At 42.6% G+C, this 27,700-nt stretch overlaps 2 protein-coding genes across 5 annotated transcripts in view; one reads left to right on the forward strand and one right to left on the reverse strand.

Moving 5' to 3' along the window:
* FANCD2 (FA complementation group D2) overlaps window positions 1-1,439 on the reverse strand; it is a 51,890-nt gene extending 50,451 nt beyond the window's left edge. For 3 of the 4 annotated variants that reach the window (XR_006729773.1, XM_045529740.1, XM_045529742.1), the window contains exon 1: window positions 1,265-1,435. The gene's annotated coding sequence lies outside the window, so the exon portion shown is untranslated. Of the gene's footprint in view, window positions 1-1,264 lie in introns of all 4 variants that reach the window. The other variant, XM_045529741.1, reaches the window with a different exon arrangement.
* Window positions 1,440-1,499: 60 nt separating this feature from the next.
* Window positions 1,500-15,594, forward strand: EMC3 (ER membrane protein complex subunit 3). The gene is made up of 8 exons (XM_045529744.1): window positions 1,500-1,842; window positions 6,505-6,562; window positions 6,899-6,992; window positions 8,480-8,584; window positions 9,598-9,679; window positions 11,274-11,353; window positions 12,164-12,246; window positions 14,380-15,594. The coding sequence occupies exons 1-8, from the start codon at window positions 1,688-1,690 to the stop codon at window positions 14,506-14,508; spliced, it is 786 nt and encodes a 261-aa protein (XP_045385700.1). The 5' UTR covers window positions 1,500-1,687; the 3' UTR covers window positions 14,509-15,594.
* The last annotated feature ends 12,106 nt before the right edge of the window (window positions 15,595-27,700 follow it).

Below are 27,700 nucleotides of genomic sequence, written 5' to 3' on the forward strand. Positions count from 1 at the left end.
ATATTACATATTAGGGACTTTGCTAGGTGCTGGGGTTACAATTGTGAACAAGACAGACATGATCTCTGTCCTCAGGGAATTTATAATATAGTAACAAATAGTCTATGTTTTTAACTACAGTTGTGTAAGTGCTATAAAAGAAAAGTACAGGATGCTATGAGGGCTTACAAGGAAATTTATCTACTTGAGAGTGCAAGTGGTGAAGAAAATCAGGGACAATTTCTTGGGGACAATCTCCCTGAGAAAGTGATTTTTAAGCAGGGATTTGAGAGTTGGAATAGGAGTTAGCCAGTAGAAGAGGTACAAGAGTAGTAGTCCAGGCAAAGAAAAACTCATACTGAAACAGAAAGGAGCCTGCAGAATTAGAAATGACACTGTACAGGTAGGGGAGGGCCTGAATCACATAACCTTCTGGTTTTATCTTGTAAACCAGAACCTTCCTGGTCTTAGTGCCTTTGTACAAAAGTGGTCTCTTCATCTGAAATGCTCTTATCTGCCTGGAAATTTCTACTCACCCTTAAAGACTCAGTCAAATGTCATTTTCCTTGAAAAGTATTCCTCCTATCCCTAGGGGAGTTTGCTACTCCAGCTTCCCTGCTCCAGAGTATACTTAGGAACCCATATCACATCACGATAGGGTCAGACTATGTGGCTCCTTGGAGCAGGAAGCCAGCCTCATTTACCTCAGTGTCCCTAGTGCCCAGCACAGACTCCAGAATAAAGAGAAAATTTGAGAATATTCAGAGTGGAAATGGCTGGCAAGGCAGGTAAAATACTAATCGCTAACAAGAACTGTTTTATGTACTTTATATCTAATAATTCATTTATCTCTCACAAACTTTTTGAAGTAGGTACCATTATTATTCTCATAATCAGTGACAGAGCTAGGATTCTAACTCAGGCAGTCTGGCTCCACAACCTGCACTCCTTACCACCTATATTTACACTTGATTATAATAATCACTTATAGTAGTTAACATTTACGAAGTACCGGGCACTGTGCTGAGTTTTCTTTATTTATCCCTTGTCTCGTTTAATATTTATAACCATTATCAGCCATTTCGCAGATGGAAAAACTAAGGCAAGTCAGGACGGTCTATCTGCAGGGAACCTGCCCTTAACACGTGTGATTCCATCTGGCTTCCAACAAAGCCTAAAAGACAGATGAGGCCTACTGCCTGGACTAGGAGGCCATCGAGAAGTAGGGGATGAGGGGAAAGTAAAATCCATCTTGGTTCGTCATTGTAACTACGCAGAGAGGTACCTGGGGGGATTATCCCACGATAGGGCAGATGAAGAAGCACAGAGCCCCAGGGGGAAAGCCGGGCTCAGCCTGGGCCTAGTGACTAGGCCGCAGGGGCGCGGGGCCTTCCTTGGGAGAGTACGACCGCTGCTCCACTCACCCACCGACAAGCCGTCGTCACCTCTAGCTTTCGACTTTCCCGCCTGCCGCAACGCCGCTCTGTCGCTACCGAGGCGCCCCGCGTCCTGACGTCAAATACCCGCGCCGGAAGTGGGCGCCCGGGCGGCCCACCTGGAAGCAGTGCGTGGGGCTGGGGTTGCCGCAGACTCCCGGGCCGGCTGAGCTGAGGGGTGTGAGGAGGCCCAGCAGCGAACGGGAAGAGGAGCGCGTGCGCCCCCAAGAGAAACGCGGCTACTTTCGGCTGGGAGCGGGTTTTCAGAGAAGATGGCGGGGCCAGAACTGCTGCTTGACTCCAACATCCGGCTCTGGGTGGTCCTACCCATCGTTATCATCACTTTCTTCGTGGGCATGATCCGCCACTACGTGTCCATCCTGCTGCAGAGCGACAAGAAGCTCACCCAGGAACAAGTGTCTGACAGGTCAGTGCCCTCCCTTCTTCGGCCGACCTCACTCTCTTGACCTTGGGCGAGAAAGTGCAGAAGTTATGTCAGTTTGCTTGGGTTCGCGTCGCGCCCCCACTGGCAGGGTGACCTTAGCTGTTGCCTCTGTTTAATTTTTGTCTTTTGTAAAGTAAGGATGATACCTGCTCATACAGCAGGCGTGAGGATCAAATTAGATGACGTCTGTAAAGCCCCTAGCATAGGGTCTGGGACGTTTTAGGTGCTCAAAAAATTAATATTAGTTTAGTCGCCAATCCTCAGTGGACTTATCTATGAGCTATCCCGTCCCACTCTTTCGTTGGGAAGAGTGCCTACTGAGTGCCAGGTGCGTTACTGCTTTTAGCCTTCTCAACATCCAGTCAGGTGGGTGTGATAATCTCCGTTCTACCGAATTAATGCTGTGTTGTCCCCTGCGATGCTAAGTAAGAAAGCGCTTTGCAAACTGTAAAATTGCCATTAGAGATGTGAGGAGCTGTAATTAATATTTTCCTTCCTGAAGTGGAGGCAACTTCTTCCTCACATGCTTCATTACGGTATTTATCTGCGGGGACAGGAATTTGAGAAGATTTGAGGTGGTATCTAGACATACATCCCTTCTATATTAAAATAATTTTCAATCGATTGTTCTGATTATTTTCCGAGACCATCTCAGGTGTTACTATATCTTTAAGACCTCCATATCACTTATTAATCTATCATTTTAACAAAGAGAGCAAGCCTCAGGCTCAGAACTTTCCACAGGTCACATATCTATTTAAAATTTAATAATAACGTTTTATTTCTATTGTATTTATTTTAAACAGTTACTTTCTTTGTGTGGCAATTAATACTGGATTTGCATTTGCTAGTAATTTAAAGATTCCTTTAAATTAAAAACTTATGTAGGTAGAAAAAAAGATGATACATGCAAAATATTAGGTGTGTAATAGTACAAGTGCTAGTAGGTGAATAAGACAAAAAATTCTAATGTGGAATGAGAATGACTGAAGTTTGGGAAGCACTGCTTTATCATTTTCAGTTGTCCTTCCCAATTATGGTAAGAAAAATAATAAACCAACACTTATTCTATACCAGGCACTATGCTAAGCGCTTATATTCATTAACTTACTTAAAACTCGAAGCAACTCTATAAGGTAGGTACTCTTCTCCCATTTTATAGAAACTGGAGCTTAAAAAGTTTCCATGGTCACACATGGTAACATTCAGGACTCAAAGCCAAGTCTTCTGGTTCCCAAGTCTGGGTTTCTTTCCACTATACCACAGTGACCACTTTAATTATTTTTCTGTGGCATCAGTTTCAGAATTGACAAGAACCAGGCCCCTGTTACTAACATTAAGTCAATTTACCACACAAAGAAAGGCTATAGAGGGATACAAAAGTGGAGAAAGGTCAGACATTTAGCATTTATTGACACCTAAAAATTGTTCTTATTCTATCCTTACAATGCCAATGAGGTAGGTAGATAATCCAAAACCCCTTTTTACAGTTGAAAAAAAGAAAGCTGGGAAAAGTTAAGTAGCCTTCCCACAGTAACCAAACTAGCAAAATATTGTGCCTGTACTTGAAATTAGATCAGTCTCACTTCTAAGTTAAATCCTCTTAACCCCAATTCCTGCTGTCATAGATTCTCTGCCACAGTTTTCCACCTTTGGTTCACTATATGATTTTAGAGTGATGTTTCTGAATATATTCAATCTAAATCTCTCCTTTTTAACCCCAAAATAAAATTCAAAGTTAGTGCAGTCTACACAGAACATTTAAAAAAATAATAAATGCTGTAGTTGTAATAATCAGGAAAAATAAAAGGAAAGTAATTTATAATAAGATAATTTATATTTCTTAAGTGTTTGTTCACAAGATGTAATGCAGAAGTCAGATGCATGTGCCTCTCTGTAAAATCACCATAATTGGGTCATATTCAGTTGTGGACTGATACATATGTATTAATTACATGAATATCACAGAAAGTAGTGCTGTTTCAATGTGATTCTCCTAACTGATACAGATGTGTTAGCTACTTAAATATCACAGAAGGCAGTACTCTCTCAATGTGATTTTCCTAAATGCTGAACTACCCTTGGTAAAGTTCTGAATAAACCAAAGTGCAATTTTTCCCTGTAGTTACTTGGTGCTTGCATACCTGCGAATTTACTATGTATAAAAACCAGCCTGGGCTGGCCTCGGTGGCTCACACCTGTAATTCTAGCACTTTGGGAGGCCAACATGGGATGATCGCTTGAGGCCAGGAGGTTGAGACCAGCCTGAGCAACATAACAAGACCCCATCTCTACAAAAAAATTTTAAAAATTAGCTGGGCAGGATGTTGCACACCTGTAGTCCCAGCTACTCAGGAGGCTGAGACAGGAGGATCACTTGAGCCCAGACATTCAAAGTTACAGTGAGCTATGATGGTGCCACTTCATTCACTCTAGTCTAGACAACAGCATGAGACTCCATCTCTGAAAAAAAAAGAAAAAGAAAAAGTGTGGGACATGAGACAATTCTTTGTATTACTTGACTGTCCCCAGCATTGAGTTAAAAAAGTTCCACAGATTTCTGTAAGGCCCCCTAGAGGGCAGTACTGCCCCCATGGAGAACCACTGTTTTAGAGAAAACCCAACATTTCTTGTCGTAATTGCACTATCCCTTAAGTGAGGTGATTGGATAATGCCAGCTCTGACATGGTGTGACTCTGCCCCACGAAGACATCATTTGAACTTGAGTAGAATGCTATGCATCCTGAACTGGCCTAAGTCCAAGGAAAAGATGTTTTTAATTGTAAAACATTTCTCTAAGTACAGTATAAATTTCCATTAGCCTGAGTGATCATAAAATGGGAAGTTTGATTTCTTAAATGATTAAGCTTTCACTCCTTCAAAACTTAACTAAATTTTTTCTAAAATGTATTAAATGAAAAATACATGAGTGAAGTATGTTAGACCATATTTGGAGATAGAATGTATGTGAAAAGTGGTTCTCAAACTTGAAAAATATACTGACTCTTTGGAAAGGAAAAAAAAATCATAGATTCTTAATATGGAATACTAGTTTGAGAAGTACTGCTTTTAAATACTAAAGTTGTATTCCTTTTTTTTTTTTTTTTGAGTCTCGCTCTGTTGGCTGGGCTAGAGTGCCATGGCGTCAGCCTAGCTCACAGCAACCTCAAACTCCTGGGCTTAAGCGATCCTATTGCCTCAGCCTCCCAAGTAGCTGGGACTACAGGCATGCACCACCATGCCCGGCTAATTTTTTCTATATATATTTTTAGTTGGCCAGATAATTTCTTTCTATTTTTAGTAGAGACAGGATCTCACTCTTGCTCAGGCTGGTCTCAAACTCCTGACCTCAAGCCATACACCCGCCTCAGCCTCCCAGAGTGCTAGGATTACAGGAGTGAGCCACCGCGCCCGGCCAGACTGATGCTTTTGTAAAATATTTTGATCACATATTTGCATGTTATGAGAATGTCAAACTATTATAAAACTCTATAAACCCTTGCACTCAATGTCTGTACTTATCTTGTCACAGACCAGCATTGGTACATAGGCCACACTTTGAGTATCTTTAGGCTAGCACCCAGGGAGCAGGATATATTACATGTTACCTCGACAGGCCTGTATATACCATAGACAACTGTACGGTTTAACGAGATGAAGAGGGAGAAGAACAGAGAATTCCACAAGGTCTCTAAGCATCAGGAAGAACTTCATGGAGAAGATAGGGCTTGAAGAAGGTGTTAAGGCATGATGGGGTAGAGTCGGTGAAGGAAAGGGCACTAGGGCACTATCAGCATGTGGAGAAGCTAGGACATGTGTAGAGTGATAAGGAGACCCCGCAGGTACTGACTGCTTAGAGCAGGTGATTTGTCCTGAGGAGCAGAGAGAGAGAAAACCAAGCACAGTTTTCTTGTATTCATTTCTGTCTATAATTTTTTTTTTCACTTTTCAAGAAGGATTTCCATCAATTTAAGGGCTTTTTCCCCCTTTGAACAATTTTTGAATACCTAGAAAAAAATTAGTATTTTGTATCTCTGTTCTGTTTGGTATTTGTATCTTAGCAACATCCACTTGCTATATAGCACTCTATTATCTTTAATGATCAACTATGCTCTAATCACCAAGTAATTTCATTTATTAATTCAATAAATGTTTATTGAGAGCTTTCTAACAGACTGAATCCTGGATGGAATTTCTCTTTGTTGTCAATCAGATAGCCCTCTCAGGTCCTGTACTCATTTCTCAGTGGATATTAAGAAGTTCCTTCTTTTATCCTCACCCCACTTCCTCCTGCCTCCAAATCTTTGGAACAGCATCCAACTGCTACTCCTTTCACTCAGAGAAAGTTCCTCTGTAGCTTATTATGAAGTAAGAAAAACCTGAATGTAATGTCCCAAATGTGCCTTCCTCAGAAATCTTTATTTGTTCAGAAACATAGACACTTCTGAGAAATACTTTTCTGAAAACCTGACTGTTAGATTAAATATGTTGGTTTTAAAGATACTTGCATTTTGGAAAGTTTCCGCACAGAGCTATTGCCAAATAGGTCCTCTCTTGTGTTTAAATAGGTCTTCTACTTTACTCTCTCATTTTCTTCTAGTGTTTCACTTTTAAAAATCTCATTGTCTCGGTTGTATTTTTCAGTCAAGTCCTAATTCGAAGCAGAGTCCTCAGGGAAAATGGAAAATACATTCCCAAACAGGTACTCATTTATCTTTTATTAAATAGCTCCACAGTTCATCATTGAGGGCAGTAGATATCTGAATGTTTTATAAGGGGACTCTGGGGGAAGCTGAAGGTTGGCAACTCAGTAATTAAGCTGTGGCTCGGTGGTGTTTACTGTCAGTGTGACCTCATCCTTCTTGGGAAATTGTTTTTAAATGTGACTCAGCTAAAGTGTCAGGTCAGCTGCCAGGTAGAACGACAGCTCCGGGTGTAAGAGCATACTCCAGGGGCCTTCTGATGAAGCCTCTGGAGAATAATTTGACAGTTTGCAATGTCACAGTTCTTAGACTTAAAAAGCTTTTTTTTCTACTAGTCTTTCTTGACACGAAAATATTACTTCAACAACCCAGAGGATGGATTTTTCAAAAAAACTAAAAGGAAGGTAGTGCCACCTTCTCCTATGACTGGTATGTTTATTCCCTTCTCTCATCTTTAAGGAGGATTTTTAACACTGGTTATTGAGTGGGGCAAAGGAAAGGGTGGAGGGAGGATGTAATTTTATTTAAATATTGTAGAAGATAGTAATCCAAGGGACCTTAGAAATAATCTAATACGGGGATCTATGGAAGTGGAGTTCTCTTTCTCAAATAAATCTGGAACCCCAGTGTATAAAACAAATTAAAAAAAAAAAAAAAGAGCTCTTGGCTAATGGAGTAGGGAGGCCAGAGCCATTATCCCTGGGTTTCTCCTTGTTGCTATTCCTCAGGACCAGGGTTCTATGGAGCATTGCTGGAAAAGCATTCTAGCCCCAGCTCCCACCTAGCGCCTGGATCCTATCGCTGACAGATGGTCGCCCTGCTCCTGCCTGAATGAGGAGCTCACTACTTCCCAAGGCCAGCCATTTCTTTGTCAGACATGATTGCTTGGTCCACCCTACAATTTTAGCTCTAACAGATTTCTTACTTCCACTGATCCCAACTGTGTGAAAAATAAAGCGTGTTTGAAGAAAAAGTAATTCATTGTTCTGTGTTGAGTGTCCTCTCATTTTAGTAGTACTTGTTTCTGGTAAGATAACCAGCTATTTTAAACCCATTCAGAAGGTACAGGAGTTAATTTTTTTTTTAAGTAATTAAGATTGTATGGAATTAATTTTAATAAGTCTTTAAGGAAACTTATAAGACAAAAAGACCAATAAGTATATGAAAAGATAATTGACCTCATTAATAATCTATGGAATACAAATTAAAACAAGATGTCCTTTTTTAGCCCATTAAATTGGCAGAGATTGAAAAAATTGACCAAAGCCACTGTTGACAAAAATCAGGGGAAGTTAGGCCCTCTCACCATTGGTAGACATGCCAAATGGTAGGCCTTTGTCAAACAAAGGACAATATGACAATGTCTGTCGATTTTAAATGTACAAATCCTTTGACCCAGAAATTCTTCTAGATGTTCTCTCACAGAAACACAGAAACATGCAGATTTATGCATGAGATAGTTGTTGGTAGCATCATTTATTGGCAAAAAAATTAGAAACAATCTGTAGATCCACCCAAAAGTGATCAGTGTGACCACACAGTGGCATCCTATGCAAGCTTTGAAAATATCGAGAGATATATATTATATCAGTGTGGAAATGCCATCCACAATATATTAATTTTTTTAAATTAAGAAGCAGAGTAGTAAGCATAGTATCCCTTTATTGGGTATGCATTTATATGTAAATTATCGTGTATATGTGTATAAAAGATGCAAGGATATACAATAAACAGTTAAGAGTTCAGAGAGTAGGCTCAGAGGAGCTGTCTAGATCATAACATTTCTATGTCATTTAAATTTTTTTATAATGAACTTGTCTTTAATTATCAAGTACATTAAAAATTTGTAGAAAATCAGAAGAAAGTCCCTGCCAACAGAGGTAAAATCTAGTGGTGTCTTGTGCTTTTTGTCTTAGATCCCACTATGCTCACAGACATGATGAAAGGGAATGTAACAAATGTCCTCCCTATGATTCTTATTGGTGGATGGATCAACATGACGTTTTCAGGCTTTGTCACAAGTAAGTTACAGACCCAGCAGACTTCATGTTTACTTCATCTGTGTTCCTTTCCCATGTCCCTTTTCAGAGAAATCCAAGTGCTATTGAGATACTAATTTCACAGCTCCTGTGTTTTCTTGTGGAAACTGGTAACATTCTTTGAACAAAAAAAATTAGGGCTGGGTATGGTGGCTCACACCTGTAATCCTAGCACTTTGGGAAGCTGGGGCAGAAAGATCACTTGAGGCCAGGAGTTCAAGACCATCCTGGGCAACATAGTGAGACCCCTTCTCTACAAAAAATAGAAAAATTACCCAGGTGTAGTGGTGCACGCCTATAGACTCAGCAGACTGAGGCAGGAGGATTACTTGAGCCCAGGAGTTTGAGGCTGCAGTGAGCTATGATGACACCACTGCACACTAGCCCAGGCAGCGGAGTGAGACTTTGTCTCAAAAAAAAAAGCTATGATTTTATGACTCTTGTCACAAAATGATCCTAAGTTCATCATGTGGATGGTTTTTGCTTTTTACTAATAGAGACTCAAACGAGCAATTTGCTAGTTTGTGTCCAAAACTAATATAGTAATTCTAGTTGAGTAGGATAAAGGGAAGCCTCTTTCTATTTTGGCTTCATTTGCTAGGGGTTAGGGTAAGTTTGCAATCTATTTGTTTATAAGTTGACTTGATTTTCATCAATTTGGTTTCTTAGTAATGTAGTTCTTTGTGTATATGTATTCCATTCAGGGTTTAAGGGATAATTGCAGTTTTTTTCCAGATTTTAGGTCACAGCTTACTTTGAGTCTTTGCTTCCTAAGCAATCTAAAAGGTGATATTATTCAAGGAAAGTAGAGCAGAGTGATACTTTGACTGTTTTTTTCTTCAGAAACGGCTACAATTTCCTTGTAGAAATCATTTTCCAAAAGCTTTGTGGCAAGTTCCCACCTCCACAGGGAAAGAATACATGCATTCACACTTAAACTATTCTAAAATAAAACAGCTCAGAGTGGTTGTGAACTTTTTTTTTGTTTTCTGCAGCCAAAGTCCCATTTCCACTGACCCTCCGTTTTAAGCCTATGCTACAGCAAGGAATCGAACTACTTACATTAGATGCATCCTGGTAAGAACTTTCTTTTATTTAATAAAAAACACAAACCAAAATCTAAAACCAGTGTCTCTTAAAGATCAAGATTTCCAACTTGCATAATTCACTGGAATAGGTGTTTAAAGTTTATTTTTCATTGAAATTCCACTCGAAATGTCATGGGTGGTTTATGGCAACTTTTACATGCGTCTTACAAAAGGGAAGGAAAAGTCACCCTCTCTTCTCTAGCTGCTTGGGCTTAGGAATGCAGGAGTGGATGTGTCGACCTCCAGAAATTTAAAAGATTAAGCCAGGAATTCTGGCCAGGGCAAACCTTTTCAGCAACACCCTGGAGCTTATGGGAATGGATATTTTTATTATTTTTTTCCAAAATACATTATTACTAATGATAACATTAATAGTTTTCATTAGTTCCATTCACTGTGCTATGTGTTTTCAATATTTTATCCTCATAGCAGTCTATGAAGTCTGTAGAGGAGGTGAGATTTGACCACAAAGTCCATCCAAATCCAGCACCCATGTTTTATTTACTACTCTACTTTTTATAATAGAATAATAAAACCTAAAATCTGAAAAACTCTTACAAAACACTGCTGCAATATCTGGAACCCAGTAATGCTGCTTCACGTGGCCTCTCCATGCTGTTTTGTCTATGGCCTCCCACAGACTGGCATAGAAAAGAAGCCAAACAAGAAGAGGGGGAGAATAATGGGCAAAATGGGGGTCACTGGTGGTCTTCTTGACTCACTTGCCAGTTTGAGCAGAGCCGTCTCTGGTTGTGTGGGAGAGGCAGGACAGGCCAGATGCTGGGAGAGTCTTCACTGTGCACAGCTCTACTGGAGGAGAAAAGCTGTGCTTTATAAGAGCAGCATGATTCTATTAAATGCTTACCTTCCAGTCTCATCTGGGCTAAACAGAAACTTCATGGGTTGTAGAAAAGCTTATTTATCTTTTCTCAGCACCTGGACAGGTATGTGACTGACATGCTCGCACAGACAGTGGGGAGACTGGAACCTGAGTGTACGATTACTGTGGTAGATAGATCAGCGTCACATACAGACAGTGCATTTATTCATCTGCAGCCTAATGGAGTAACCAGAATAGACTCCTGCTGTTATGTTACCCAAGTCTTAGAGTGAAGTGTGGCTCTTTCCATTTATGTGCCATTTTTCACACTCCTTTTAGTTTTTATTATATGCAAGCATATTTATTTTAGGGGGGCAAGGTGGGAAACCTAAGCTTAAAGGAAGCCTTGGTGATATAAAGTTGAAAACTTGGAACAGTAGCTATGGTCTTCAGTATTGCAAGTGTTTCCTGAAATTTACCTTTAATCCTTTCTTATAAGTATAGAACACACCAACACTTGTGATTTCCTCTAGAGAATGGGATTCAGGACAGGAGGCCTATTTCAGTTTTTATTTAATATACTTCTGTATTGGGAAGACTGCCTTAACAACTTGTATTTCTTCTTTGGTTGTGCTTTGGATGAATATACCTTATTCCAGGTGATTCCTCTACATACACTGAATAACTTTGGTTGGTATAAAAATGTAAACTACATTAATTTCTGGAATAACTACTTAATACTGTTTTGCTTTTGCTTTGCCAGGGTTAGTTCTGCATCCTGGTACTTCCTTAATGTGTTTGGGCTTCGGAGCATTTACTCTCTGATTTTGGGCCAAGATAATGGTAAGAAGTATGTCAGGTTTAATGAGCAAATACTTCAATAGATTCATGAATCATCCATGCTAGAGCTGGAGAAGTCATGTAGGTTACGCTGTTCATTAGCATAGTCAAATACGGCGCTTCATTCCTGAAGTTTCTGAAGTTTCTGGAAGAGTCTTAAAAATTCCAGGGATTAAACTGAAGATCTAAATTCTCCCTAGCAATCACTAGGAGAATACTGATTCTCTGAAGTCTGATACATTCATGTGAAGGATCCAGCACTAATAATATAAGCCTGTAGATGTAAAGCTTCAACTAACCGGTTTGATTAGTTAGTTCATGGACTAGAGTCCTTTCCAGTACTAATCCTGGATCACTTTTTTAAATGGCTGGGACCTCTGACAAGTTACTTAACCACTCTAATCTTCTGTTTGCTTATCTGTAAATAGGGACCTTATTAATTAACCTGTGGGGTAACTAGGAGCAGAAGAGGTAGAATATGCAAAGCACTTAGTGAAGTACCTGATATGTAGTAGTTGATCAGTAACTGGTGGCTATTGTTACTGTTGTCGAAATTTGAAATAAAATAAAATTTAGAGCTTCCTTTAGTTACCTGTCTTTTGCTATTATCCCCCACCATTTTTCAGGAGAGATAAAGTGACTTTCCCACGGTAACATAGCCAACAGGGAACAGGGCCAGTCAGTGAACCTGTCGTTTGATTCTCTAACCTACCACCGAGCAGCTATAAGTGCTATGTGAGGCCTAGTCGTCCTCTTGGGTGCTAGGGAGCTTGCTGAGCCCTGGTGCTCACGTAGGCATGTCTTATGCTGCAGCTGCTGACCAATCACGAATGATGCAGGAGCAGATGACTGGAGCAGCCATGGCCATGCCTGCAGATACCAACAAAGCTTTCAAGGTACACTCCATTCACCTAGAGCTACAGTGAGGCTGTGAAAGGTGTTACCAGAGAGTTACTTTAAAAATCAATTTCCTGCAGTGAGGGCAATGTGGTTCTATCACTTGAATTTAAATTTAGCAAAACTAGGGCCAGGTATAGTGACTCACCTGTAATCCTAACACTTTGGGGGGCCAAGGTGGGAGGATTGCTTGAGGCCAGGAGTTTGAGACCAGCCTGAGCAATATAGTGAGACCCTGTATCTACAGAAAATAAAAAAATTAGCTGGGCATAGTGGCACGCACCTATAGTCCCAGCTACTCGGGAGGCTGAGGCAGGAGGATAACTTGAGCCTACAATGAGTTACGATGATGCCACTGCACTCTAGTCCGGGCAAAAGAGGGAGACCCTGTCTCAAAATAAAAAATAAAAAAAAAAAAAAGACCTAAGTAAATGGAAAGATATGTTCTTGGACTGGAAGACTTAATAGGCATTTCTCCAAAGAAGATATACAAATACCCAATGAGCACATGAAAAGATGCTCAGCATCATTAGCTTTTTGAGAAATGCAAATCAAAGCCAAGTGAGATACCACTTCACGCTCACTCAGATGGTTATAATCAAAAAGATAGACAATAACAAGTGTTGGTGAGGAAGTGGAGAAATGGGAACCCTCATACGTAGTTACTGTATTACCCAGCATTTCCACTCTCAGCTTAGGTAAATACCCAAGAGAATTGAAAACATGTCCGCATAGAAACTTACATGAGAATGTTCAGAGCATGATCCATAATAGTCAAAGGTAAAAATATCTCATATGTCCATCATCTGATGAGTGGATAAACAAAATGGAATATTTTGGAATATATGTACAATGGAATATTCAGCTGTATTCAGAAATGAAGTACTGAATCACGCTACAACAGAGATGAAGCTTGAAAACATGCTAAGTGAAAGAAAACAAGCAAGAGACCACATATGTCCAAAATAGTGAAGAAAATACACAGAAAATAAAGTAGTAGTTGCCAGTGGTTGGGGGAAGCAAGTAATGGGGACTGTCTACTGTTTGGCATGGGGTTTCTTTTTGTGGTGATGAAAGTGTTCTGGAATTAGATAGTGGTGATGGTTGTGCATATTTGTGAATATACTAAAATCCAGTAAATTGTACATATTAAATGGATGAATTTTATGGTGTGTGAATTATATCTCAAAAAAACCACACTCATGAGTTAGTATTTGTACTGTGCATTAAATTTCATAAGGCATTTATTTTTTATTTTTAGAGACCAAGTCTCACTTATGTTGCCAGTCTGGTCTCAAACTCCTGGGCTCAAGTGATCCTCTTGCCTCAGCCTCCTGAGTAGCTGGGACTACAGGCATATGTCCAGCTCATAAAACATTTTTTAAGAACCCACTAATTTAATTTAAGGCAAAAGTAGTCAGATTAATAGAATTTTCTGAGAAAAGTAATTTCTCAGAAAATTCTGCAAATTTTTTCTTGCTTAACATTAATGGCTTACATGCAAATGATTTTATGGCAAAACAGTTTATATTTCACACTATCAAAGTCTTCCAGTGATTAAATCATCTATTACTGGGCTCCAACAGACTGTAATGAAATGCCATTATGTATTTGGACATAGGTTGGAGGAAATGTTCTTCGGCCCATTGAAGACATTCTCTCCCATTTATGTCAAAGCATCTTTGACCCTGCACAACTTAAACCAGATGACAAGTCCCTTGATGAAAGGGCCCAGAATCACAAAGCACTGATTTGTCTATCGTATGCGTCTCAAGGGTAGTGTGGGCACAAAGCAGGTGCTTAGGGTGAGCTGATAAACAGGCTAAGCACTAGGGATTTGGAGTCAGACGAACCAAAATTTAAATCTCAGCTCCATTAGTTACTAGCGCTAATGACCTTGAACAAATTGTTTGACCTCTCTTAGCTTCAGTCTCCTTATGTCTAAATTGAGAAGGAAGGGGAAGAAGGGACAGGGAGGGGAAGAGGGTAGCAGTATCATAGGATTGAATGATCTTATGCATGTAAATAGCTTACCCTGGCTTCTGGCCCAGAGTAGCTGATCAGTAAAGGTCAGCCAGAGCAGTCTGTAACAAGCCCCTCTCCCCCTGCCCTGGTGTTCTCTTCCTTTGCAGACAGAGTGGGAAGCTTTGGAGCTGACAGATCACCAGTGGGCACTAGATGATGTCGAAGAGGAGCTAATGGCCAAAGACCTCCACTTTGAAGGCATGTTCAAAAAGGAATTACAGACCTCTATTTTTTGAAGACCGAGCAGGGATTAGCTGTGTCAGGAACTTGGAGTAGCACTTAACCTTGTAACTTTCATTGGAGCTGACGCCTCTGGGAATAAAAAGGAGGATGCAGGAGCTGGCGGGTGTGCAGCAAGGCTCGTTCTTGTCTGAGCTGGGTTCCCCTTTATGTTTGAAACTAGAGGAAATAGGAGGAGTATGCTGGGTGACTTGCAGTTTAAAAAATGTTTTAAATATTCCTTCTGGTTACTCTAGTAATGAAAGTCAGAGAAAGGGGGAAAACTCAAGCTACTGATAATATATAAAATCTTAGCAAAAATTCAGCCTTTGGAAGAAGGACTGTTATTAGAATAACTAATTATTATGTGCTTGACATCTAGCCACAAGTCAGCTTGACATCTAGCCACAGTAAAGTCCTGTTTTCTTGGGATCCATACACCCTGTGTTTTACCTTTAATTTTTTGTTAGTATTTTTAACTTTCTTTACAAAAGTAGAAAATTTTCACTACCAAAAGTTTAAACTATGGATCAGCAAAATGAGTCTCCCTGTATTTTTCATTTTGAGCCTACAGAATGACAGAGAAAGCAAATGTGTGAGACCTTATTCACATAAACTTTTTCCAGAGTGAATACCCCAGGCCAGGACAGACTTAGCAAACCCACATCTCTTAATACTATCCAGTGAAAACCAGTCACCCTGAGGCACTGCTGGATTCTCAAGTGCCTTTGGGATCATTAAAGACAGGTTAAATAATGCACGGTCTTGATCTGGACATCAGAATATATGAAATCCATTGACAAATCAATGGTGCTTGTACTGTAAATGGCAACTCAGTTGGACAAAAGGCCTCATTTTCCAGTTTGGACAAAAGACCTCATTTTCTGGACAAAAGAGAGTTTACATATCAATGTAAAAAGGAGAGAGGGCAGTTGCTAGCAGATAAGGGTGCCCAGGAATAATTCTGTCTGGATTATCAGTCCCAGGGAAGTGACAGGGTGCCATTTCTGTACCAAGAGGTGGATGTAATTTGCATGTTGAGCACTGTAATTAAGAACAAATAACTCTTGACTTTACAAATTAAACCATCCTGTTTTCTCTTCTTTGCCTGTGAAAGTGTTGCCTCGCGGATCACTACCAGCCATCTGCCAACTGTTGTGAATGTCTATCTTGGACCAGTGCCAGGGAGACTAAGATGAAAAAGATGTGACACTTGCCCTCAAAGAACTCATAAGAGAAAGACCTTTGTTTTTTGAGGTCACAGGACCTCTTTGAGAATCTGATGGAAGTTCTGACCCTCCCTCCAGAGTAACATACGTGGGTGCAGACACAGATTTCCTAGGTAACCCGGGTGCATAGACAGACCCTCTAAAGCCTATTCATAGTGACCCACAGACCCAAGTTAAGAAACCCTGACCTTTAAAGATAGTTAAAATGGCTTCTTAAACCAAATATTAATGGAACAAGGGTTCACAAGGGAGCTAAACTTTGACCCAGGCCTTGAAAGACTTTTTCATTATAGAAGGACATTCCAAGTAGAGGGGACAGGATCAGCAAAGGTCCACAGATTAAAATGTCCACAATTCATTGCATTCCAAGAAGTGTGGGGGGGGTAGTATAGTGTATGAACTACAAAAGGTCCAGATTGGGCAGGAATGCAACTAGTAAATTGGTGACTGAGTGATATCACCCTTGTTCCTGTGCATCAGAACAGTCAAGTCTGCCTCTTCACCCATACAAGGTTTGTCTTCTTCCTATGTAGCAAAGTTGGGTGGTTAGTGTGTGTGTGAGACTTTCTGACCCATCATAGTAGTGGCAAATGCACACACGTGTCTTTGGCTCCAGCAGATTAAAGAGGAAAGGCAAGTTTGTTTTAGTAGGCTCTTCCCAGAACCAGCACACGGGTTCAGGGGCAGTGCTTGTGTATGTGTTTCTTGGAGTTCAGTTTGGGCCAGGCTATAAATGAGCATTTTACCTCTTCCATCAACCTGGATGTATCACCTGAAACTATTTAGAACACCATGAATGTCCACTTAATGATCATGATATAAAAAGTAACATGAGGCCGGGCGCGGTGGCTCACGCCTGTAATCCTAGCTCTGGGAGGCCGAGGCGGGTGGATCGCTCGAGGTCAGGAGTTCGAGACCAGCCTGAGCAAGAGTGAGACCCCGTCTCTACCAAAAATAGAAAGAAATTATCTGGCCAACTAAAAAATATATATATATACAAAAAAATTAGCCGGGCATGGTGGCTCATGCCTGTAGTCCCAGCTACTCGGGAGGCTGAGGCAGTAGGATCGCTTAAGCCCAGGAGTCTGAGGTTGCTGTGAGCTAGGCTGATGCCACGGCACTCACTCTAGCCCGGGCAACAAAGTGAGACTCTGTCTCAAAAAAAAAAAAAAAAAAGTAACATGCAAGGAAAGCTACATAACACAACTCAGAAAAATGACAACTTATTCTTTCTCTGAGGTAGATTGGAGAAAAAAATAATGCCAACCTAGATTTGAGGACAGTAGGTAAACCTGCACTTAGGGCAAAAGTCAGCTCAGTTCCTCTGGTCTTTAAGGGATATGATGGGCATGTGTGTATGTGAAAGACAAGAGTATCACTACCCGGGTTACGAATATTGCGGTTGCAGGTGACAGAAATCAAACTCAACCTGACTGAAGCAATTAAAAAGGAACGTAAATTGACTCAGCTATTAACAAAGTGTCCACTGGGTCAATTGACTTCAGGCACAGCTGAATCCAGGGCCTCAAATGATGTCATCAGGACTCAGTTGCTTCTCAAGTCTGCTTTCTTCTCTTCTTGGGCAATCTGTCTTCTCATGAAGACACCAGCTTAGTATCCCCAGTGAAAAGGAAAAACGCTTTTTAAAAAAAATCTAGCAAAGCTCATGATTGCATCTAATTGATCTGGGTCATGTGCAAATTCCAGGAACTGCTTAACCTCTCCTAAATAAACTGCAAGGACTGAGGTAGGATAGGGGTGATTCCCCAAAGGAAAACTGGGGTGGGATACTGTTGCCAGAAGAAAGTGGCATAGGGCCAGGCATAGTGGCTCACACTTGTAAACCCAGCATTTTCAGAGCCCAAAGTGGGAGTATCACTTGAGGCCAGGAGTTCGAGACCAGTCTGGGCAACATAGCAAGACCCTGTCTCTACAAAAAGTAAAAATTTGGGCCGGGTTGGCCAGGTGCAATACCTGTAATCCCAGCACTTTGGGAGGGCAAGGTAGGAGGATCGCTTGATGCCAGGAGTTCAAGACCACCCTGGGCAACATAGTGAGCCCTTCTCTCTACAAAAAAATATAAAAATTAGCCATGTGGGGTGCATTCCTGTATTCCTAGCTACTTGGTAGGCTGAGCCAGGAGGATCGCTTGAGCCCAGGAGTTGGAGATTACAGTAAGCTATGACTGAGCCACAGCACTCTGGTCTGGGCAACAGAGTGACATCCTGTCTCTCAAAAAAAAGATAAAAAGAAAGTGGCATGGGTACCAGATAAGAAAAAACAATACTGTTTTGCCCTTTGATCACCCAAACTGTCTGGAATGTTCCTAAAAGGAAGTACTGCCCCTGTTCTTGGAGGTAATGCAGTCTGCAAACATTTACTGGTTGATTTTCTACAATGTGCTTAGTGCCATACTAGATATTTTCAGATCTTTCTGTTCATTCAACAAATAGTGAATGTTTGTTACCAGGCACTGCGCATGAACAAAATACACTCGCAGACCTTAAAAGCTCAGACTTACGCCAGGCACAGAGCCCGAGGCAGGAGGATTGCTTGAGCTCAGGAGTTCAAGACCAGCCTGAGCAAGAGTAAGACCCCATCTCTACTAAAAACAGAAAAATTAGCTGGGTGTGGTGGCATACACCTGTAGTCCCAGCTACTGTGGAGGCCGAGACAGGAAGATCCTTTGAGCCCAGGAGTTTGAGGTTGCAGTGAGCCATGATGATGCCACTTCACCCTACCCAGGGTGACAGCAAGACTCTGTCTCAATCAATCAATCAAGTAAGTAAGTAACTAACTCAGACTTATGTGTTACATGCCATGACAGGGACGATCCTTGGGAGGCTGTAGAAACATCCTGCAGGTCATCTAACTAACCTGCATGGTCAGGGAAGGCTTCCCGGCAGAAGTGTCATCTCAATTAAGATGTGATGGGTCACACGGAATTTGCCAGAGAAATACGCAAGGAAAGACTATGCCAGGCAGAGGCAATAGTGTGTGCAAAGTCCCAAAAGCAAAGGTGGTGAGTGTTTTCACAGAACTGAAACAAGACCTGCGTGATGCTGAAATGTAGAATATAAAGAGACATTGATGAGTGGTGGATGGTACACTCTAATGGCTGAATAGTTCGGTACATGAATATAGCTCAATAAAGTTGCCTCAGAAAACAGATATAAGGAGGCAGCAGTAGGGCCGGATGGCAGAGGAGCTTGTAAGTCATCCCTCAGAGGCAGAACTAGATCCTGACGGTGACAGCAAGGAGCTTTTGCAGGAACTGACATGAAGGGACTTGCTGCTGAGCAGGGAAGGACATGGAGGGGCAGAAGTGGGTATGGAGAGTGCTGGAGTGAGAGTGAGATAGTAGTGAGGTTAGAGAGGGGCATGACATTGAGGCCATGTAGGTGATTAGCTTCTGCTTTCTCACACTCAACTGCATGGCTTTGCATGTGACACTTTCCTTCCCTGGGCTTCAGTCTCCGCATCTGTAAAAACAGGACCATATGGTGCAGCCACTTTGGAAAAATCTGGCTGGTCCTCAAAGTTTAAACATGAATTTCCATATAACCCAGCATTCCACTCCTAGATAGATATACTACATACCCAGGAGAAATGAAAAGATGTGTCCACACAAAAACTTACACACGAATATTCATAGCAGCTTTATAATAGCCATAAAGTGGAAAACAATCCAAATGTCCATCAGCTAATGAATGGATAAGTAAAATATGGTATATCCATACAATGGAGTATCATTCAGTGATGAATGAAATACTGATGCTACAACACAGATGAACCTTGAAACATTACACTAAGCGAAAGAATCCAATCTCAGTAGACCACATGTATGTTCCCACTTTTAATGAAATGTCCAGAACAGGTAAATCCATAGAAAAAGAAGACAGAGTTATGGTTGCAGGGCTTAGGGGAAGAAGAATAGGAAGTGATTGCTTGTGGGTGTGGGTTTCTCCCTGGGGTAATGAAAATGTTCTAAAACTGAATGTGGTGATCATCGCCCAACTGTGATATACTCAAAACCACTGAATAGTACAGTTTAAATAGATGACTTACGGTATGTGGATCCAATCTCAAAGCTGTTTAAAAGGCAGAAGGAGGCCAGGCGCGGTGGCTCACGCCTGTAATCCTAGCACTCTGGGAGGCCGAGGCAGGTGGATCGCTCGAGGTCAGGAGTTCGAGACCAGCCTGAGCAAGAGTGAGACCCCGTCTCTACTAAAAATAGAAATAAATTATCTGGCCAACTAAAAATATAGATACAAAAAATTAGCCGGGCATGGTGGCGCATGTCTGTAGTCCCAGCTACTCCGGAGGCTGAGGCAGTAGGATCGCTTAAGCCCAGGAGTTTGAGGTTGCTGTGAGCTAGGCTGACGCCATGGCACTCACTCTAGCCCAGGCAACAGAGTGAGACTATGTCTCAAAAAAAAAAAAAAAAAATGGCAGTAGGAGCAGGGAATGACCATAAATAAACCCTCAGCAGCTGGCATCAAGGTCTCTGGTGATCATGGCCAGGAGAGGCTCTTGTAGGCTATCCCAGACTATGAATGGAAGGTATTGGAGAGATACCTGCAACTGCCAGGGGGTCAGCCAGCGTGTTCCCAAGCCTCATGCACTGTAGCCTCCAGCCCTGCCACCCCTCCTTCTGGCCCTGCTCCCACCCTGGCCCCGACTTCCCCATCTCCTCTTCAACTCTCTCAGCTCCTCTACCTCACTGGGTCAGCCTAGGAAGAACAGCAGAGCTCGGAAACCTGGGTCCAGTAGCAGTGCCCCTTCCAAGGTGGGCAAGTACATCATAAATAAAATGTTTTATTTCTGCAACCCGCTCACAGAATAGGTGAGCCAGCCCTGTGCAACCTTTTCCTTTCTCCTGTTTCTTTGTGAATCTTTTTCATTTATAATGTTTTATTATGAAAAATTTCAAACATACACAAGAGTGAAGAGGATAGTATAATGAAATCCCATGTCCCTATCACCTTGCTTCAATGATTATCAGCATTTTGCCAATATTTTTAAGTGTGTCTCCCAAACCCATTTTTTTTGAGGGGTTGAAATATTTTAAAAGTAAATCCAGCCAAGCTGGGAAGATCACTTGAGGCCAGGAGTTTGAGACCAGCCTGAGCAACATAGCGAGACCCCATCTCTACAAAAAATAAGAAAAAATTAGCCAGGAGTGGTGGTACACACCTCTAGTCGCAGCTACTTGGGAAGCTGAGGCATGAGGCTCACTTGAGTTTGGGGTTGCAGTGAGCTATGATGATGCCACTGCACACTAGCTTGGACAACAGAATGAGACCCTATCTCAAAAAAAATTAAATCCCAGATATATCATTTTATACAAATATTTTAGTAGGTATCTCTAACAGATAAGGAATTTTTAAAACATAACCCATGGGCCAGTATCTCACCTGATACTAACATGCTTATTCCTTAATATGTCCTGAGACCTAATCCATGTTCAGATTTCCCCAATTGTCTTAAAATGTCTGTTTTGCAGTGGATTTGAATGAGGATCTCAACAAGGCCCCCACGTGGCATTTGGTTGCTGTGTCTTGTAAATCTGTTATAACAATTTCCCCTCCCTCCTCCTTTTTTTTCCCAGCCATTCATTTGTTGAAGAAACCATGTTTGTTTTTTCTGTAGAATCTGTGAATCCCTGAAAATATTCTTATCTGAATGGGAAACCAAACCTTCAGATTGTTTTTCACTTAAAGGAAAGATTAAGAGGAATGAATTAGGGATGGATGCCTAGAAAAGTAAGCAAATGAAAAATGAAGCAGTACTTACCACAGGAAAGACAAAATGTCTAGGAAAGGAATTATAATCACCAGCTTGAACCAGCTTGAATAATTGTTTCACAGTTCTGGTATGGTAAATGCAGAATAATGATACAAAAACAGTACAGGAAAATATGAAAAGTAATGTAAGCTTAATCTTTGTAGTCATAGTAATTAATAGATAAAATTAAAAACTGAAAAATAACATTAGTAATATAAATCTGATGCTCAGAAAATAGATATCAATACCAGGAGAAATAACCAGAAATACCAGGACAAGCTGAAAATAATTGCCTCTAGGAAGCAGGAATTGGGATTGAGAAGGAATGGGGTAAGGAACTGTTGATAGCCAAGCACGGTGGCACAAGCCTATAGACCCAGCTACTCAGGAGGCTGAGGCAGGAGGATCGCTTGAGCCCAGGAGTTTGAGGCTGCAGTAAGCTATGACGATGCCACTGCACTCTAGCCTGGGCAATAGAGCAAGACCCTATCTCGAAAAAAGTAAAAGAAAAAAAGGAACCATTGATTTTAAAGGAGGTATCAGATTTATAACCAAAAAAGAAAACTTTTTTAAAAGATCGGGTTTGTTTAGTTTGTATTGGTGGAGGCTAAAATCTGAGAAAGGATTAAGACTCCAGAAACCCTTAAGGTTTAATTTGGCCAGCTTAATAAAAGAATATAATTTCCTGTCCCCTCAGGATAGTGAACAAAACACAGACAAGGTTCACCAACCTGCTCCATCTCCCACCTGTTCTGCCTTTTGTTTATTTGCTGGTTCCTGCCAGAGGGACCAGCCAGAATGAAAATGCCAGCCAACTATCCTGGATATTGTCTAAGCAGAAGAATTCATCATTGCCAGCCATATCTCCTTTGCCTTTTTCTTCTCTCCCTCTTTCCTTGGGAACTTCCAAGGTACTTTCTAGTCGGAGCTCCTACCAGCTCCTCAGTTCTGTTGGTTTGAAGTCCTTTCAACATAGATCCAAACTGGAGGGCCAATTTTCATAGACTCAATTAACTCCTAGCACAGCAGGGGCTACCTGGAAGCCCTAGGGTTTCCATCTCCCCTTCTCTCCTCTCCGAGGTTCTTCCAGAGGGGCAGGAGGGTGTCATCACTATTAAGAGCACTGGTTCTGAAGTCAGACTTCTGGCTTGGTCTCTAGGTTGCTGCGTGGCCTTTAACAAGTTATTTAACCTCTCTAAGCTTCGGCTGGCCAGCTGTAAAATGAAGAACACAATATGTAAGGTTGTTGTGAGGACTTAAAAAGAATAACACAAGTACGATGTGTAGCATAGCTCTTGACAGACTAAGTGCTTGGTAAACAGGAGACATCGACCACCCCTTGTATACTTGGCATCATCCCCCACCTATCTAACCCACCATCCCAGAGTATCCAGGATGGTACTGAAAGCTCCTTCTGGGGCCGAGATACTCCCCACCTACACCTGGCGCCTCATGTTCCCCATTCACTCACCTCCACCCCAGCCAGTCTTCTCTTTCCATAGGATCAGCTTGCATCCTGGCCTCTGGCCAAAGGGATCCTAATCAGTCTTGCTTTGTCTGGCATCTCAGAACCCCTGTCAGTTGGTGGTTTGGAAACACTATGGGATGGGAGCTCCTGGCTCCAAAGAGGACAGCCAGCGAATTGCCGGATGGTCCCATGTGGATTGAGTGTGAGGCACACACACACCAGCCTTCCTCAGGAGAAACTGAGGAAGGGAACAAGGCCAGCTCTGAGCCTGCTGTGGAAATCTCAACATCTCCAAAGGAGGCTCGCCAGGGAGTTCACAAGGTGCAGTGAGAGGAGGGATCTGGACACCTCGGGTTCAGTAGTGGGCCCCTAGGACTGCCTCCCACCAAAACTGCCCACAGGGGAAAAGAGGTAGATGCCCCAAAGGAAATTAGGATGCTGTCAGTAAGAAAATTGGACATTGGACCATCTTGCAAAATACCAATTATCTATTATACATAAAATAGGATCCAGATAACTTCTCACAAGATTAGAACAACTGTGGAAGGCTGAGGCAGGAGGATGGCTTGAGCCCAGGATTTCAAGGCTGCAATGGGCTATGATCGTGCCACTGCACTCCAGTCTGGGTGACAGAGCGAGACCCTGTCTCTAAAAAAAAAAAAAAAAAGATTAGAACAACTGTATCTAACAAGATAAAATAAACAACAAATGTATTAATAGAATCCTACATTGAGGGTCAAGAAACCAACTGCACACAAAGAGATGGGAAGACTTAGTTGTAAATCAATTGGGTAACAAAGCGATGTGGCTGCCAGAAAGGTTAATTCAGTGTGAGGTCATATTAATGGAGGATTAGAATCTAGGAAAGGGGAGGTGAAAATTCATCTTTATTCCCAACTCCAACTGGGTTCATTTCCAAGAGTCACACTCTAAGGGGTATATTGTTGAGCTGGTAAGAAGCAAACAGGAGAAGTGCCACAATGGTGAGAACCAAGAATACTGGCCTACAAGGAAAGGCTGAAAAACTTTGGCCTGGAGGAAGAAGACTGAAGAGAAATAAATGATACCTTCACAATTCTGAAGAGGCTTCAACAAGGAAAACAGTAGAACTGGTCAAATGATATGGTGAATGGGAAAAGCCTGCACTCGCTCTCAGAGTCAGTGGAGCTGGGTGCAGACCCCACCATTTTCCAGCCATTAGGGACTGAACACTCTTCAAACTGCAGCATGTCAGACACAGCTGGGGGCTGAGAATTGCTTTTCTGTGAGAGCCAGAGGGGGGGAAATCACTGGGAGGGAGATTTCTGCTGAACCTTGCAAAGAATTTTACTTTTTTAAGGTGATATTTATTATTCTTACTTCTGATCGCAAAAGAAATGCATGGTGTATAGAATATTAGTAAACAGCAAAAGCAAAATTAGGTAAAAATCACATAAGCCACAGTTTACCTTCTAATATTTAGGTATAGGATGAATGGATAAATAGATACATAGTAACAAAATGGGATCATACAAATAATTATCTGAGAGAATTTAGAGTATCAGCATGTAAGAATGTACATCTTGGTATATCAGAATGTTTACCCCAGTATTGTTTCCAGCAGAAAAAAAGCTGTAAACCACCGGATTATCCATCAATAGGGGAATACCGGGAATGTTGGTATGCCTGACGATGCAGTCACACCATGCAATCCTGTGCAGCTGGTTGAAAGGAGAGCGCCTCGCTAATATGTATGGCCTTCAAAATGTTTCCAGCATATATATCTTTTAGGGCAAAGCAGTGTTACAGAATAATATGCATAATGTGATCCCATTTTTGTAAAAAATATGCATGCACATATATATTTTTATAAGCAAAGAAAACAGTATGATGTTAACAGTGGGTACATCTGGGAGGCAGAGGAGAGGCCAAGAGTAAGACAAATTAACTTGTTCTTTGAAGATTTCTGTGTTGTGTAAATTGAGATAATTAGCGTATATTATTTTTATAATTCAAAGGACTAAAACTTAAATTACAATCTACATGGGAAATTTCTTAGTGCCATTGAAGATTCTACATCATTTCTAATGACACATGTATTCCTTGTGTGGATTTCCCTTAATGGATTGAACCTAATGATGGCTGCTTAGTATGTCAGAAATTGTTCAAAGAGGGACCAGTGTCTATCAGAACTGAAAATGTGCAGACCCATAGATCTTACCATGCCTCAGCTAGGAAATTATCTAATAGGTACACTATGGCCTGTGCACAAAGATGTCTATGTAAGAATGGCCCCTGCCCCATTACTCCTGCTAGCAAAAGGCTAGAAACAGCCTGTGTCCAACCACAGGGCACAGGATAAAGAAAAATTACCAGCTGACAATATGCTGGAATTCTCAACAACGGATATAAGAAATGAGGAAGATCTGTAGATACTTACGTGGAAAGTGTGCCAGGATATATTGTGAAGTGAAGAGAAAATAAGACAAATTACAGAAACAGCGTGTACAGTATGATCTCATTTCTGTTTAATATGCATGTGTAACTGTGCATTGAAACATGTCTAAAGAATACACGTCAAGCTGTATGTAGGTAGGATTTAGGTAAAAGGATGTAGGTATATGGATATAAAGCAAGCGAGCTTGCCGTCCGGTGCGGTGTGCAAGCAGAGACTGGCTGCCCTTGCTCAGGGATGCTGCGGACGGGATTTCCACCTCCCTCGGAGAGGACCCGGCTCCGCTCTCAGCCCCGAGAATCAGCGAGAGGCGGTCCGGACTGAGCGTCCACCCCCGGGGAAGAGTCAAGCGGGGCTGGCGCGCCTGTGGGCGGGCTCGGCGATCGGCAGCGCCGGGCTCCGTTAGCCAAGTCTGAGCATCGCGGGGGACGCGGCGCGGCGAGCGGCTGCGGGGACGCGCGCAAGGTGAACGCGGGGGCTGCGGCGCCCAGGTGAGCAGCCGGCCGAGGGAGGGGGCGACGGCGGGACCCAGGCGGGGAGCATGGCCTGCTCCCACTTGGCGGGCGCTGGCGACAAGGCCTGCACGGCTCCCACCCCCACCTGGGACACTGCGGGAAGGCGCGGAGCCAGGGAGAGAGGAGACGGAGGAGGAGGAGGAGGAGAGGTAACCCGAGATGGACCAGCTCCTGGAGGCTGCCCTGCGGCAGCCCTCGCCCTGCCCCCGGGCCAGCCTCTCCCCAGTCCCTGCGGCAGAGAAATCCCCCCAACCCCCCAAATCTCTCCAGCAGTGGGATCCCGGGGCTGGGCAAGCCTCCGCCTTGTCCGCAGGTGCCCACGTCTCCTGGACCGAGTGTGGGCAGATGGCATGTTTATCATTGAAGGCCCAACTCAACCATCTCGTCTGCAAGGCTTCCCCCACCCACCCCCCCGCCCCGCAAGATGAACCTCTGTGGGCTTCACAGCACCTCTAGTGTGTCCACTCAGCTGGCTCTGTGACCATGGGCGAGTTGCTCAACCTCTCTGAACCCCAGTTTCCTCCCCTGTGACATTGGGTATACCCACACCTGCTTGTATTGGGAGGGTCCAATGGCATGTAGCTAAGATTAGCACAGGAGCCTAACCTGGTAAGAGGTCAACACTGGAGCACTGTTGCTAACCAGTAACCATGTTAGGGGCCTCTCAGTCCTTCCCTCTCAGCTCACTCCTGCTCCCAACCCTAGAGCTGAGACCTTTTTATGGGTCCCCAGCACCTAGCCTGGGCCAGGAGCAGACCATGAGGCTGAGCGAATGTTTGAGAAATGAACTCACAAGGCTTTAAGGCAGAGTTTAAACTCTTGAAGGGATGGTCCTAAGAGGCCTTTGAACCCCTTGAAATTGTCCACAATGTGAGCTTGCACATTTTCCTGGGGAGAGCACCTGGAGTTTTCAGTGGCTTCTCAAGGTGCCTGTGAGCCACCAGGGGTCAAGAGCCAGGAAGCTTTGAGGCCAGCTGCTTCCCAGAGAGGAAAAGAGCAGGGCCTCTACCCCCAAACACACCCAGCCCTCAGCTCTCACAGCCACTGTGCCCCCTCTCCTGGCTATGGGGGCCACTTCCTGCCTCCCTGGCCCACTTAAGGACTCTCTAGCACAGGAAGCTTTAGGGAGTATCCACATGGGGCCACATATATGCAGGGGGCTGGAGGTTTGAAATGAAAGAGGCAGGAGCCGCAGCCCAGTGGAGGAGACAGGAGGTTATTACACATGTGACCATGGTGACCAGTGCGCAGGAGGGTTAGGGGAGGAAGGCTTCCTGCCAGAGGAATGGCTGAAACAAGCCACCATCATATCTTACCTGGGTGTTTGCACTGGCCTCTCTCTCCCCTTTTTGAAACACTAATCAGACGTTGTCATTCCATCTCCAGTGGCTTCCTGTGGCATGTGGAATAAAATCCAGGTGCCTCATTGTGGCATGCAAGTCCCCTTGTGCTCTAGCCTCTGACTTCCTGATTTCACCTCCCACTACTTTCTCCTTTGTTTGCGGTGCTCCAGCCGCACTAGTGTTCTTAGTTCTTGAACTCACCTAGCTCATGACTGCTCCACGGCCTTTGCACTTGTTGTTCCCTCTGCCAAATACCTTTTCCCCAAATCTTCAAATGGCTGGCTCCTTATTCAGCATTTAGCTTAAATGTGACCTCAGAGAGAGCTTCCTGGCACCTCCTGTGTAAATAGCCTCTCATCCATCTATCTCTTAACCCTGTTTTATTTTCTTCATAGCTCACCTTATTTAAAATTCTTTATTGTCTGTCTCTTAC

This window comes from Lemur catta, chromosome 18, assembly GCF_020740605.2.
Source record: "Lemur catta isolate mLemCat1 chromosome 18, mLemCat1.pri, whole genome shotgun sequence".
NCBI lineage: Eukaryota > Metazoa > Chordata > Mammalia > Primates > Lemuridae > Lemur > Lemur catta.

Excerpts from the sequence above, each read along its gene's own strand:
- EMC3 (XM_045529744.1), top strand. The coding sequence starts at position 1,688 with ATGGCGGGGCCAGAACTGCTGCTTGACTCCAACATCCGGCTCTGGGTG. Across the intron at positions 6,563-6,898 it reads GAAAATACATTCCCAAACAG|TCTTTCTTGACACGAAAATA; the intron begins GTACTCATTTAT and ends TTTTTCTACTAG. Across the intron at positions 9,680-11,273 it reads CTTACATTAGATGCATCCTG|GGTTAGTTCTGCATCCTGGT; the intron begins GTAAGAACTTTC and ends TTGCTTTGCCAG.